This window comes from Ananas comosus, linkage group 4 (genome assembly GCF_001540865.1).
Source record: "Ananas comosus cultivar F153 linkage group 4, ASM154086v1, whole genome shotgun sequence".
NCBI classification, from domain to species: Eukaryota; Viridiplantae; Streptophyta; class Magnoliopsida; order Poales; family Bromeliaceae; genus Ananas; species Ananas comosus.
The window spans coordinates 2646962-2659708 of NC_033624.1; the positions used below are offsets into that span (position 1 = coordinate 2646962).

The 12747-nt window shown below is 34.7% G+C and overlaps 3 protein-coding genes across 3 annotated transcripts; all 3 read left to right on the plus strand.

Annotated features, from left to right (window-relative positions):
- LOC109709254 (pantothenate kinase 2-like) lies at positions 1285 to 1931 on the plus strand. The gene is made up of 3 exons (XM_020231390.1): positions 1285 to 1492; positions 1680 to 1724; positions 1851 to 1931. The coding sequence occupies exons 1-3, from the start codon at positions 1290 to 1292 to the stop codon at positions 1903 to 1905; spliced, it is 303 nt and encodes a 100-aa protein (XP_020086979.1). The 5' UTR covers positions 1285 to 1289; the 3' UTR covers positions 1906 to 1931.
- On the plus strand, positions 3730 to 4497 carry LOC109709255 (RNA-binding protein Nova-2). Its single transcript, XM_020231391.1, has one exon. The coding sequence runs from the start codon at positions 3943 to 3945 to the stop codon at positions 4342 to 4344; it is 402 nt and encodes a 133-aa protein (XP_020086980.1). The 5' UTR covers positions 3730 to 3942; the 3' UTR covers positions 4345 to 4497.
- LOC109709256 (nuclear transcription factor Y subunit B-8-like) lies at positions 10442 to 11342 on the plus strand. Its single transcript, XM_020231394.1, has one exon. The coding sequence runs from the start codon at positions 10528 to 10530 to the stop codon at positions 11104 to 11106; it is 579 nt and encodes a 192-aa protein (XP_020086983.1). The 5' UTR covers positions 10442 to 10527; the 3' UTR covers positions 11107 to 11342.

Below are 12747 nucleotides of genomic sequence, written 5' to 3' on the forward strand. Positions count from 1 at the left end.
TATCAATCATTAAATTATTTACCATTTGCGCTAGGAACAATTAGAATTTAGACAAATTTTTTTAATAAATAAAACTTAATGAATTTTTGTGCGCACTGCAATAATCAAATCACCCTTCGAGATCCCTCTCAGTAATAGAAAACCATCATCAACCGCCCCGACTGCAGGTGATAAAAGACTTGATGATTTGTACTCGAAATTTCAAATTTAAATCCTAATTTTTTCATATTTTTAGTTAAATTTATTTTTTCGAGCTTTCGGAATTAATAGTTAGCGTTAACGATCCGACAAGTAGAATCAGAGCTATACGATTCTTGTGAATTTATGCAGATGCTGAAGGAGAGATTTTTGAATTAAATGAGTCGGCATCCTATTATGTGACAGGAGACCAAATAGGCCGAATCATGTTCAAAATGACGTAAGGCTTGGTAAGCCGAATTATAATCAAGATTCGTGAGTGTTGTATTTGTACATTATAATAAATGGATTAATTGCGTATTTCCAACCGTTCGAACTTCTGAGATTAATGATTAACGCAAACGTTCCGAAAAAAAAAAAAGAAAAAAAAGAAAAAAATGAGAAGCGTCCGATCTTGATCCAACGTTGCGCACTAAATAACAGCTCAGATGATGATGTGCGCGCATTCTCGCTCACGTGAGTCAAAAAGTGGCCGACAGAGCCAAGTGTGCGGAAAAATCGCTTTCCCGAAAAGCCCCGAGCGGGGAATCGATCCCTAACGGCTGCTGGAAGCACCCACAGTGGCATTTTCGTAATATCAGTGCCCATGCGCTTCACCAACCGTACTTCCCTCGGAACGTGGTATTATTGCCTGCACCCGGTGCATCAAGAAAAAGAAAAAAAAAAAAGCTACTCCTTACGCATTTGTTAGTTCCTGTAATTATATATAACTATTCAAACTTCTAAAATTAAAAGATAAATATGTACTGAGTTCTGCATAGTTGGATGACATTTGTAGATTTTTTAGTGTTCGATTCTACGATTACAATCATTTTTTATCACTTTTTTTTATTTTTTTTTTAGATTTTGTTTCTATTAATTTTTTATTTTCTGAGACCCTTGCTGTCTTACTCTATATAGTTAAATTTACTTACTAAATGAATGAATCAGATAACATGCTATTTTTAAAAATATATATATATATAAACAGAATCAATTGAATATTTTTGAAAGTAGCGTACTTCTAGAAATAGTTTAGCTGAATTATTTTATAATTTAAAACCACTTATAATATNTGGTAAAATTATTGCTCTTTTTTACAGATATCATGGATGGAGAAGTTCGTGCAAAAGGGCACAGAGATTACAGCACCTGTCCCAATGGCCCCTCCTGGGACAACCGGTATGGGAGGCTTCGAACGGCCTTCGTCCAGGGGAAATTCCTTACGTTCAGATGCAAGCGCCACATTAAATGTTGGTGTTCTTCATCTTGTACCGACATTGGAGGTGTTTCCGTTATTAGATGATCCTAAGACGTAAGCAGCCATCAACCAAATTATTTTCCTGATTTTTCAATCTAAATCAGTAAGACTTTAGCTTTTTCTCTTTGCTTGCCATTGCACTATAACTGTAAGAATTAATTTACAAGGCACCAAGTTTTTTTATATTAATTTCATTTAAATCATCTATATTTTGTTTGAATGTGGATGATCCGCGTTGCAGGTACGAACCAAACACCATCGATCTCGCAGATCATAGTGAGCTTGAGTATGTTTTCTATAGTATTTTTAGAACACTAATATGGAATCTTATGTTTCTCTCAAAAAAAAATGTGGAATCTTATGCAGTGTCAACCCTCTAATATTTACTGATCTATAAACTGTATCATTGTAGGTATTGGTTTAAAGTGCTATTAGAGCATATGCCAGATCTTGTTGATAAGGTATGAATAATTCTTGTTGTTTTTTTCTTTCCAGTGGTTTTAATTAAAACAAGTATATATATATATATATATATATATATATATATATATATATTTGTCAATTTAACGTGTCTTAATTAATATCTTTCGGACAATAATTTAAATGCCTTTCATTTCTTTTAGTAAGAATTTAGGTTTATTATTAGACTTTTAACCTTTTTTTTTAATAAATTTTGAGATATTCATGTGTTTAAATTCTTTGCTAGTGTTTGGTTGGGGGTTAAGGGGTGGAATAACCCCTTGACCCCCAATTAATACCCAAACACCATCCTTATGGGGTTAGTAAACCCCTCCCAGCTTTATCCCCGCATGCCTCTCCAGGCTCCACTTTCCCTTTTCTCCTCTGTTGCTTCTTCCTCTTCCTCCCTATTCTCACCCCGAAGCTTCACGCCTTGCTCCCTAAGCTTAACCTCCGAACCCCCTTCAGCTTCGCCCGAAGCCCCTCCGGCCTTACCTCCGGTCGTCGCCTAACCTCCCCTCTCGTTGCCTCACCTCCGGTCGTCGCCTCACCTCCCCTTGTCGTCACCTCATCTCCCCTCCGACCTCACCTCCGGTCGTCGCCTCACCTCCCCTCGTCGCCACCTCACCTCCCCTCCGGCCTCACCTCCTGTCATCGTCTCACCTCTCCTTGCCTCACTTCCCCTCCGGCCTTACATTCGGTCGTCGCCTCATCTCCCCTTGTTAGCGTTGGTCGTAAGTGTCTCACATCTGGCCAAACCCTTTGCTACTTCTTCCTTGTCGATTCCGTGAAACCAAAGCTTTCGGATCTAGCTTCTCACGCTCGATCTGTGCCCGCCTTCATCAGCGATTTGCTTGTTGATTTTTTTTTAGGGGGCTTTCTTCACCTGCGATCTGTGCCAGCTTTAACCCGCAATTTGGTTGTTGATTCGTTTGGTAAATCTTCTCGATTTGGGATTTTCTTCACCTGTGATTTGTGTCGGCCTTAAGCTGCGACTTGCTTGTTGATTCGGTTGTCGATTCTTTGTTTTGGGGTTTCTTCACATGCGATCTGTGCCGACCTAAATCTGCGATTTTGTTGTTGAATCTTGGTTTTCTTCGCCTGTGAACTGTGTCACCTTTCTCACGCACGATCGTTGCTGTCGAAGAGGCTTCGTGCTGCCAACGGTACTCAACTCCACTAGAGGTTAAATTTGAAAGGTTGAAAATTAGTATTTTTGGAGGGTTAAAATGCAATTATAAGTAAAATATTAAAATAGTTCGGAAAATACAAATGTGAGTGAAATTTAAAATTAAGACAATTTTAATATAGTTGTTTGAAAATTTTAGAAATTTTTAAAGTTACAAAAGAGTAGTGAAAAATATTTTTTGGTACAAAATTACGCAAAAATATATTTAATTTTAATCCTCACAATTATTTGCAAGCATAGAATTTTAAAAATAAAAAAAAAAACTTTTATTTCAATATATTAATGTGAGGGTATTTTCATCTTTTTATCACTTTACCTGTTTACCAACTACTATCCTTCTTATCACATCTACTCCAACCAAACACTATTTTTCACTATTCTGAATTAACTCTAACCCCCAATCAAACACAAAAATATTTTAACCCCACCTTAACCATGAAATTAATCTTATTTCTGAAATAACTAGTTTTTTCTTAATCCCGAACAAAACGGTTTTAGGATATGATTGATTAAAGCAACTTAAAAGTCTATATAATAATTTTATAAAATGGCAGTAGCAGTGTATTTGTTAATTTAGTGGAGCAGGTGCATGCAAAATTTTGTGGTGGAAAAAGTTTATCAAAAGAAAACAAAGAACGAATGAGTAGCAGAGAGAATCTTTTCTGAGTCGCCAGGATTGGGGTAAACTCTCCCTTTCATCTATATCCCTTTCTCCTCCGCTAGGTAAACCCTAACCCTAACCCTAACCCCAACCCAAACCCTAGCCCTAGAAATCGAGAAGGAACCAGTACTTTACCTCTCTCTCTCTCTCTCTCTCTCTCTCTCTCTCTCTCCTTCTCGCGACCCACCTCGGCCCATGGCGATCCAGGAGCGGCTACTCTCGCTCGCGGCGCCGCTCCGCCACCGCGGCCTCGTCGGCGGGGCCGCGATCGTCGCCGCGGCGGCGGCGGCGGGGTACTCGCTCGTCCACGCGCGCGCCGCCCCCTTCGGGCTCGGCGCCGTCGTGGCCTTCTTCTGGCCGCTCCTCGCCTCCACGGGCCTCTTCCTCGCCGCCGTCGCCGTCCTCCTCCGGATCTCCCCGCCGCCGCCCCCCGGCGCCGCCGCCTCCGGCGAGGAGCTCCTCGACTACGTCGCCGGAAGGCCCGGCGACGACGCGGCGCCGCCGCCGCCGCCGCCGCCCTACGCCGCCGCCGCGGAGGGCGGCGGCGGCTGCGGCGGAGCGGATCGCGATTGGAGGAGCCGTACCGTGTATTATTAGCCAATGGGGAGGGATCATGCGAAACTGTTGTGGGGGCAGGTGTACTGTAACATACTGTAGTCTTTTTTTCTTTTCCTTTTTTTTTTCTTCTTTTTTTATGTTTCCGGAATAATATTTTCTTGGAAATAAGATGAAGGGCTTATTAAACCAAAATTTTCATCTACAAATTTACTTTGGTACCACGCATTCCATTCCATTAATTACGACCGACCGAATAGTTCAGTTGGTAGGTACAAAAAAAAAAAAAAAAAAAAAGTACGTGCTCTCTCATTATGCATTCTATTTAGGTGCGAGTAAATTCGGCCTGATCCGTAATATCCGGCCCATTCATATTCTACTGGGCTATATTGGCCCTTTTCTTTCTATTATTTCTCTGATTGATTCTCCGAGCTTGAAATTCTGGTCCGACCCGGCCTGGCCCGTACATTTTGGACTAGACTCGGGTTTAAAAGTAGATAGAAACAAATATTTGGGCCAAACAAAAATCCAATCCTTTTATGTTTTTTAACTTACTTACAAGTTGTGCAATCTCTCTAGGTAACAAATGTATAAAATTCATATGAACTATAGACTTTTCTGAATTTACTACAAGTCTTTCAAAATTTTAATATTACGTTTCAATATTTTAATTTGATTTGAGTCTACTTAACTTTAAAATTTGAATGCGTCGTTTATTTTTATATTTTTAGTTAGTATACTTCATGCAATTCTCGCGAGTATAAATTTATTAAAATAAGTAATTAGCTTAAATTTTAAAAGTCAAAGTATTAGTGACTAACTTAAATCAAATAAATTGAAAAGTTCGACAGTAAATTCAAAATTTTAGAAAACTATATAGCAAATTTAGAATGATCTATAGTTCATATAAGTTTTATCCACATTAAAATATTATTCTATGATAACTTTTTAAGCAAATCAGTTATTTAATATTATTTAACAATGTAAATCACGTTCCAATAAAGAACATAATTTTTATCACAAAACAAACATCGCTGTATCCAAACTCTACTGCTATTCTATTCAAGCAGCTACTCTAGCTTCTACATGTTTTCCAAACACACTACACATTACTAAACCTAATTAAACCAAATTATACCCATTTTTTTATCCACATATGAGCAAAATAATTCATAAACTGGGCCACTCATGTGAGACACCTATGCATATACACCAAATACTACACAGCAAAAAAATCAATAATAGTAATATTTGGTAATTAGTTTTTAATCTCATATGAATTTAACAGAGTTTGCAAATAAGGGTAGATTTGAAAGAATCTATATATTTAAAGAGATATTTATGATATTACTGATTTTGTGAGGGTATTTACGATATTATTAACCTTTTGAAGGGCACCAGTGAAATTAACCCTATTATTACTACTACTAGGTGGCATTAAAGTTGGTCAAATTGGCCAACACCTACCTTTGTCACACCTCACTTATTATTATTTTTTTTATTTTCTAATTTTTGATGCCCTACCTCTGGGGGTGAAAACAGTAGAATACCATTGACTATTTTTACAAAATTATATCCGCATTCATATTTTTAATTCAGATATAAATTCAAATGTGAATTACGAGACGCTACATTTTTCTTACTATATTTGCTAAAAAATGAATTTGAATTCAGATATGAGTCTGATTTGTATTTCAATATTATTCGGACCGTAATATATACTAATATGCATATATATATATATATATAAGATATATAGTGCAATTAAAAATTCACACTCGTATTCAAACTTTGTATACTTATATTTTATTCAATAAAATTTAATATTTTAATGAATATAAATTATAGTTTTAGTCTATAATTTATAGTAAAATAAATAAAAAATATGATAAAAAATTATTTTATCCTCCTACCATATATATTAACATTCTTCTTAGGAAAAACTTCAAAAACCCTCCCTGTGGTTTCGTAGTTTCTCACTTCGCCCCCTTGTGGTTTAAAATGTATCAATTTGCTCTCCTGTGGTTTCTTTTTTCTCTTTTTCTTATCAATTTCATTATTTTTTTTTCCTTAAATCAATGATAAAGTTAAAATTAAAGAGTACTAAAATGAATATTTGATAAATCTAAATAGGTATCTGAAGTTTTTTGTATATAATTTAATGAAATATTAACGAAAAAGCTACCGAAAAGATAAAAACGAAACCACAGGGGGGCAAAGTAAGAAACTACGAAACCACAGGGAGGGTTTTCGAAGTTTTCTCTTCTTGTTATCTTTTAGAGGTAAAAAAAAGTTGGAATACGATCAAATATTCGAAGAAACTATATTTGTATTCGTATTTTTTTCAGATATGAATATGTGTCGAATATTAAATTTTGATATCCGTATTTATTTTTTATCAAATCCGATGTCAGATTTGATCTGAGATTATCCTAACCACTTTCACCTCTGCCTACCTCACTACTTCTCAGATGACAAATCCACCTATCAGGATAATAAATTGCTGCCAACCGGACACGTTAGCCTTTTGGGCACTCTTTAGAGTGGATAAAATGATATTTAAGTAAAAATGGATAAAATAATATTTAAGTAAGACTTTTAAAAAAATATAAAAAAAAATTTTCAATTAATTTAGTACTCCGTGATTTTATTTTTCTCTTTTTATTATCCCCTTCATTAATTTTTTTGTTAAATCAGTGACAAAGCCAAAACTAAAAGATACTAAAGTAAATATTCGATAAACCTAGACGACGTATCTGAAGTTTTTTGTACTTAATTTAACAAAGTGTCAACGGAAGTGCTGACGAAAACAGAAAAATAAAACAACATGGTACTAAATTGATATACTTTAAATCATAAAGTACTAAACTAAGAAAGTGTGAAACTATAGAAATAGTATTTGAAATTTATCCAAAAAATATTTTATACTGTTTTCTTTTAGAAGAAGAAGATTAAATTGAAGGTTTTTGGCCTTAGACCTAGTGTTAATATATTTTGTGATTTTTCAAAAGAATGTGATCGAAATTGCAAGAGAATGACATTTTGGTGAAATTCAAACTCAAAATATTTTACTCGGATATCATGTGATATTACATTACACGACTATTAATCCCTCTAAATTAAGCTAATAAAGTTACTTAATTACGGTGTTCTAATATTTTCTATTCAATATATCTTGCCTAAATGTTCCAAATTATTTTCAATATTTTGAAATATCTAAAGAGTTCAAAAAAGTTCTCAATCTTTTCTATTTGGATGCTTTAAAATAATTGTTAAAATCGTCAATGGAGAAGTATGCGAATATTCATTTGGTCGAAATCCTTACCATTGTTTTATAAAATTATTTTTTATTCCGCTAATTTTTAGATAGCGGTCAATAAATTTATTATTTTAGATAAAGTCTAACAACTTTATAAAAAAAAAAGTTAAATAACAAAACAAATCTAAACTTTAAATTCTTTCAAATTGTTTTTAGTTGTTTATTTATATATATATATATTTTATTATTATTATTATTATTTTTGAGAGAAAGGTAGCACGCTACCTGCTTCATTCATTAAGTAAGTGAATTTAGTTACATAAAGTGAGGCAGCCAATGCCTCGAGGAGGAAATAAAAAAATCAACATAGAAAGAAAAAAAGCAGAAGAAACAGAAAAAGAGTAACATAACAACGAAAACACGAAAAGACGAAAACACGATAATAAGCGTCAAAGGTAGGGTGTAACAAACGTCGTCGTCGCCCAACTCTACGGAAATCGGCCCACTCCTTCATTAGTACTTCGACACGATGGGCAATAGATATAGTATTCATCGGTAGCATCCGAAAAATCACATTGTTTCTTTCACACCAGATCAACCACCACGTGGGTATTCATTGGTAACATATCAATAATATGTATTTTATTATTGATATGTTAAAATGATGTGAATGTATGCTCTGCCATATTTAACTAATATTTTATTCGAGCTTTTTGGCGTGTTTGGTTCGCTTCTTTTTCACCCTGGAATCGGAATCGGAATGGGTAAATCCGTTTGTGGGTGTTTGGTACGCGGGAGTCTCATTCCGATTCCGATTCCCGAGTGGAATGGGAATCCCCCAATAACCTTTTTTTTCAATCCGGCCTAAGAGGCCGGATTGAAAGTTGAATCCGGACGGAATGGATATTTATTCGGATTAAATTTATTTTTTAAAATTTTTAATTAAAATATTAGTTAAAATTTAAAAATTAAATATATAATTTTAAATTTTAATTTGAACTTAAATTAAAAATTAAAATTTAATTAAGTATTTCGAATCTAACTTATGAATTTGAATTTAAATTAAATTTTAATTTATATAAAGTTTTATTCAAATTTTATTTCAAACTTAAATTAAATTTATGAATTCAAATTAAAATTTAAGTTTGAATTTAAATAAATCAAAATTTAGTTTCATATTTTGAAGTTTCCACTCAACTTCAAAGTTTAATTTTTTTTAAAAAAATAGATTTAAAATTTAGACATTATTTCAAAATTTTGATGTAAAATTTCAATATTTAATTTGAATTTAAATTAATATATTATAAGATAATGTTAGTATATTAATTTGATTACGTTTTTTATATCTACCTGAACCAAACACCGACAATGGGAATGATTTATTCCGATTCTGATTCTGGGGATGAACCAAACGGAATTAAGTAATGGATCATTCCGATTCTGATTCCACCTTATTTTGATTCCGATTCCGATTCCGATTCCGACTCTGACTTCGAACCAAACACGCCCTTTATGTAGAACTAGTGTAGGAACCCGCGCGATGCGGCGAATAAAAAATTTTTAGTAACAATTTATAGAATAAATAAACAAATATAGAACATAAAAAAGAAAAAGAAGAATATAAGTATATTTGATTGAAAACATTACATATTTTCTCATAATGGTAGACCAAAAGCCACTGAAAAAAGAAAGTAAATGTGAATAAATGAAACGGAAAATAAAGAGTCATTTAAAAAAATAAAATAAATATTTTTTTTAGAGAAGAGAAAAAATGACTTAGGGCCCACCTCCCTCAAATTAAAAAGGTACATCCACATAGGATTTAGACATGAAAATTCATATATAAATATAGATAATATATTTATTACCTTATAGAAATTGTGAAGTTTTTGAAAAAAAAAAAAAAAAACTTCAAATACCGTCCCTATGGCTTCATGCTTTCTTACTTTAGTATCATGTGGTTTAAAATATATCAATTTAGTACCATATGGTTTTATTTTTATCTTTTTATTATTGATTTCATAATTTTTTTCGTTAACTCAGTAACAAAGTTAAAACTAAAGGGAACCAAAGTGTATATTCAATAAACTTAGGTGAGGTATTTGAAATTTTTTGTATATAATTTAACGAAATATTAAAGAAAAAGCTGACAAAAAGATAAAAATGAAACTATAAAACACTAACTTGATACGTTTTAAACCATAGGATACTAAAGTGATAAAGTGCGAAACCGCAGGGTAGCATTTGAAGTTTACGCAAAAAAAAATAAATAAAATAATTATGCTATATTATATAGTATAGCATAATTAAATAAACCAAGATAAAAAATGATGATAAAAATAATACCAAAAAGTGAAAATAATAAGATGCAAAAGTATGAAAATGGGCAAATGAGTCACCATCGTTATGGTGGGTCCCCCAAAATCCACAAACGGCCGCGATGATGTACAGTAAATCTCACCAACGGCCGACGAAGTCCCACGTGGACCACTCTTATCGACAGACAAACGGCTACCGTTGGTCCACGTGGCACTCTCGATGCGATATGAGGACCAAGATCCAACGGACCCGGCCATTCCCCTCCACCCCCTCCCCCACCCCTCTTCTCTCTCTCTCTCTCCTCTCTCTTCTCTCTCTCTCTCTCTCTTCTCTCTCCTCCGTAGATGCAGAGAAGGGAATTAAATCTCCAATTTTCACAATTTCTAAAGCTTTTCAGGAACGCGTTTTATTGGCTTCTTCCACTACTTTTCCAGTTCAAAGAAGCCCTTTTTTTCCTTTTTTTTTTAAAATCCATGTTGTGACTTTTCCCAGCAAATCAAAATTTCCCAAAGTAGCTCCTCTATTTAGTAAGATTCGATTTTTTCCTTTTTTTTNAGTACAGCGGCGGCGGGGGCGGCGGCGGGGGGTCGGCGTCGTCGGCGCGGGAGCAGGACCGGTTCCTGCCGATCGCGAACGTGAGCCGGATCATGAAGAAGGCGCTGCCCGCGAACGCGAAGATATCGAAGGACGCGAAGGAGACGGTGCAGGAGTGCGTGTCGGAGTTCATCAGCTTCGTGACCGGGGAGGCCTCCGACAAGTGCCAGCGCGAGAAGCGCAAGACCATCAATGGCGACGACCTCCTCTGGGCCATGTCCACCCTCGGCTTCGAGGACTACGTCGAGCCCCTGAAGGTTTACCTCCACAAGTTTCGCGAGATCGAGGGCGAGAGGCAAGGCACCGCCTCCGCATCCGCCTCTGCCTCCGCCGCTCAGTCGCATCAACTGTCGCCTAACGAAGCCAATGTCGGTGGCGGTTACGGCGGCGGGGGGATGTTCGCGGGCAGTGGAATGATGATGATGGGTCAACAACATTTGTATGGGTCTAACCCTGGAGCTCTGTATCATCAGCATCATGATCATCAGTTTAATCATTTGATGGGTATGAGTATGGATCATGGAAAAAGTACACCGAGGGGAAGCGGTGGCGGCGGCGGCGGTGGCGGCGGATTCGGCGGCGGAAGTTCGGGTTCTTCAGGGAGCAATATTGGAAGGCAAGGTGGGGTATGATGATTAATTTTAGTTATTAATTGTAGTTTTTATTATTATTATTATTATCATAAGATGATGATGCATGCTCTTGTTTTGCATATATATATATATATATATAACTTCTTGTAGATTCCTGTTAGAGGTTGGGTGGTTAATTTTCCTTGATGAGATGTTATATATTAGCTTGTTAAAGAGCCCAAAAAAAAAAAGTTAATTATGTAAATTGAAGTTGCCCTTCTATTCTCTTTCTTTTGTGTTTTGGTCTAAAAAGCTTTTCTTTTGGTTTTGATTTTTTTATTTAAGTACTATATGGCTAAATTGCTTTAGTAATTTTAATTAGTTTTCAATGCTCAATTAATGGAATTAAATGTACTAATTTAAACCTAATGAGCTTAATCAAAGCAATAATATCATGTGATGTAGCATTTTGTACTATTGTTGATTTTGTAATACTAGTTTTTTTCTTTTTTAAACCGGTTTAGTTATTAGAAAAGTCTGATTTTGACATTAATATATATTCATCAAATTTGGTCATCTCTTTCAGACTGAATTCGACTAAATTCAATAAATTGGATCAGTCTCGCGTAAGAATGTTATATCAACATCATTTTTTTGTTTCAACGAGATGTTTCATAATGTAAAATATCATGTTTTCATTTTTTTCATTAAATTGTAAAACCTTACTATTTTTGGGTTGAAAGATCTTGTATTATATGATGATGATAATGGATAAAAAAGGAGATAAAACTTATAATAGAGAAGTGATGAACATGAACATGGTCCTTTTCTTTTTCCTCTCCTTCTCATGTGTTTAACATGAAAATTGCTTCCCTTTTTCTTTTTCTTTCTAAATTGCATGAAATACACATCATTTTCTCCTCTTTGGGGATGTGTACATAGGTTGTTAGATTTCATTCTCAAAGACCAAGTCTTTGAGGAGAGGCTTGGAGTGACATGGACTTGGATAATTGGCTAGGTCCTTGTGAGTGTTAAAATGCCCTAAAAAGGGTGTTTCCAAGATCCTCTAAGAAAGGGCTCTCATTGGCTAAAAAGGAAATTTTCTTCTTCATATGTGGCCAAGGCTATGCTCTTTTTTATTTTTTATTTTTCCCTCTCTATTGTAGTACATATGTTGTCCTTTTTATTTTGGATAATAATAGAGCAAATATATTGTCCTTTTGTTCACGGATTTTGTAGAGTTACTATACTATCAGAAGTATAGAGAATTTAATACTTTTGACTTTTTAATTTTTGGATCAAGAATTATACAGTTGGATGATTGCGGTCCTCTCTAGGATTGAATAGTATCCTTAAGGTTAAGTAATCTCCACAGAATAATAATATTGATCTAAAAATTTGAAATAATCTAAAAAATTGACCTAAGAGTCAAAAAATCGGAAGCACCAGATCAAAAGGTTAGATTTTTTTCCTCTGTATTGTAGTAGATTTGTTGTCCTTTTTATTTTGGATAATAACAGAGCAAATATATTGTCCTTTTGTTGGAGGATTTAGAGGACAAATGCATGTTCCAAATCCATACCTAATGTGACAAAATGTCTAGGAGCCCTTTTTTTTTTTCAACATGCATTAGGTGTGGGTTAAATCCAAATGAAATATGTAGAGTTTTTTTTTCTCCTGCAGTAGCACCATAAACTTGAA

What these genes read in the sequence shown, in the direction of transcription:
- LOC109709254 (XM_020231390.1), top strand. Translation starts at nt 1,290, where the DNA reads ATGGAGAAGTTCGTGCAAAAGGGCACAGAGATTACAGCACCTGTCCCA. An exon ending in TTATTAGATGATCCTAAGAC is followed by an intron (nt 1,493 to 1,679) that starts GTAAGCAGCCAT and finishes TCCGCGTTGCAG; the next exon opens with GTACGAACCAAACACCATCG. An exon ending in GCAGATCATAGTGAGCTTGA is followed by an intron (nt 1,725 to 1,850) that starts GTATGTTTTCTA and finishes GTATCATTGTAG; the next exon opens with GTATTGGTTTAAAGTGCTAT.
- LOC109709255 (XM_020231391.1), top strand. Translation starts at nt 3,943, where the DNA reads ATGGCGATCCAGGAGCGGCTACTCTCGCTCGCGGCGCCGCTCCGCCAC.
- LOC109709256 (XM_020231394.1), top strand. Translation starts at nt 10,528, where the DNA reads ATGAAGAAGGCGCTGCCCGCGAACGCGAAGATATCGAAGGACGCGAAG.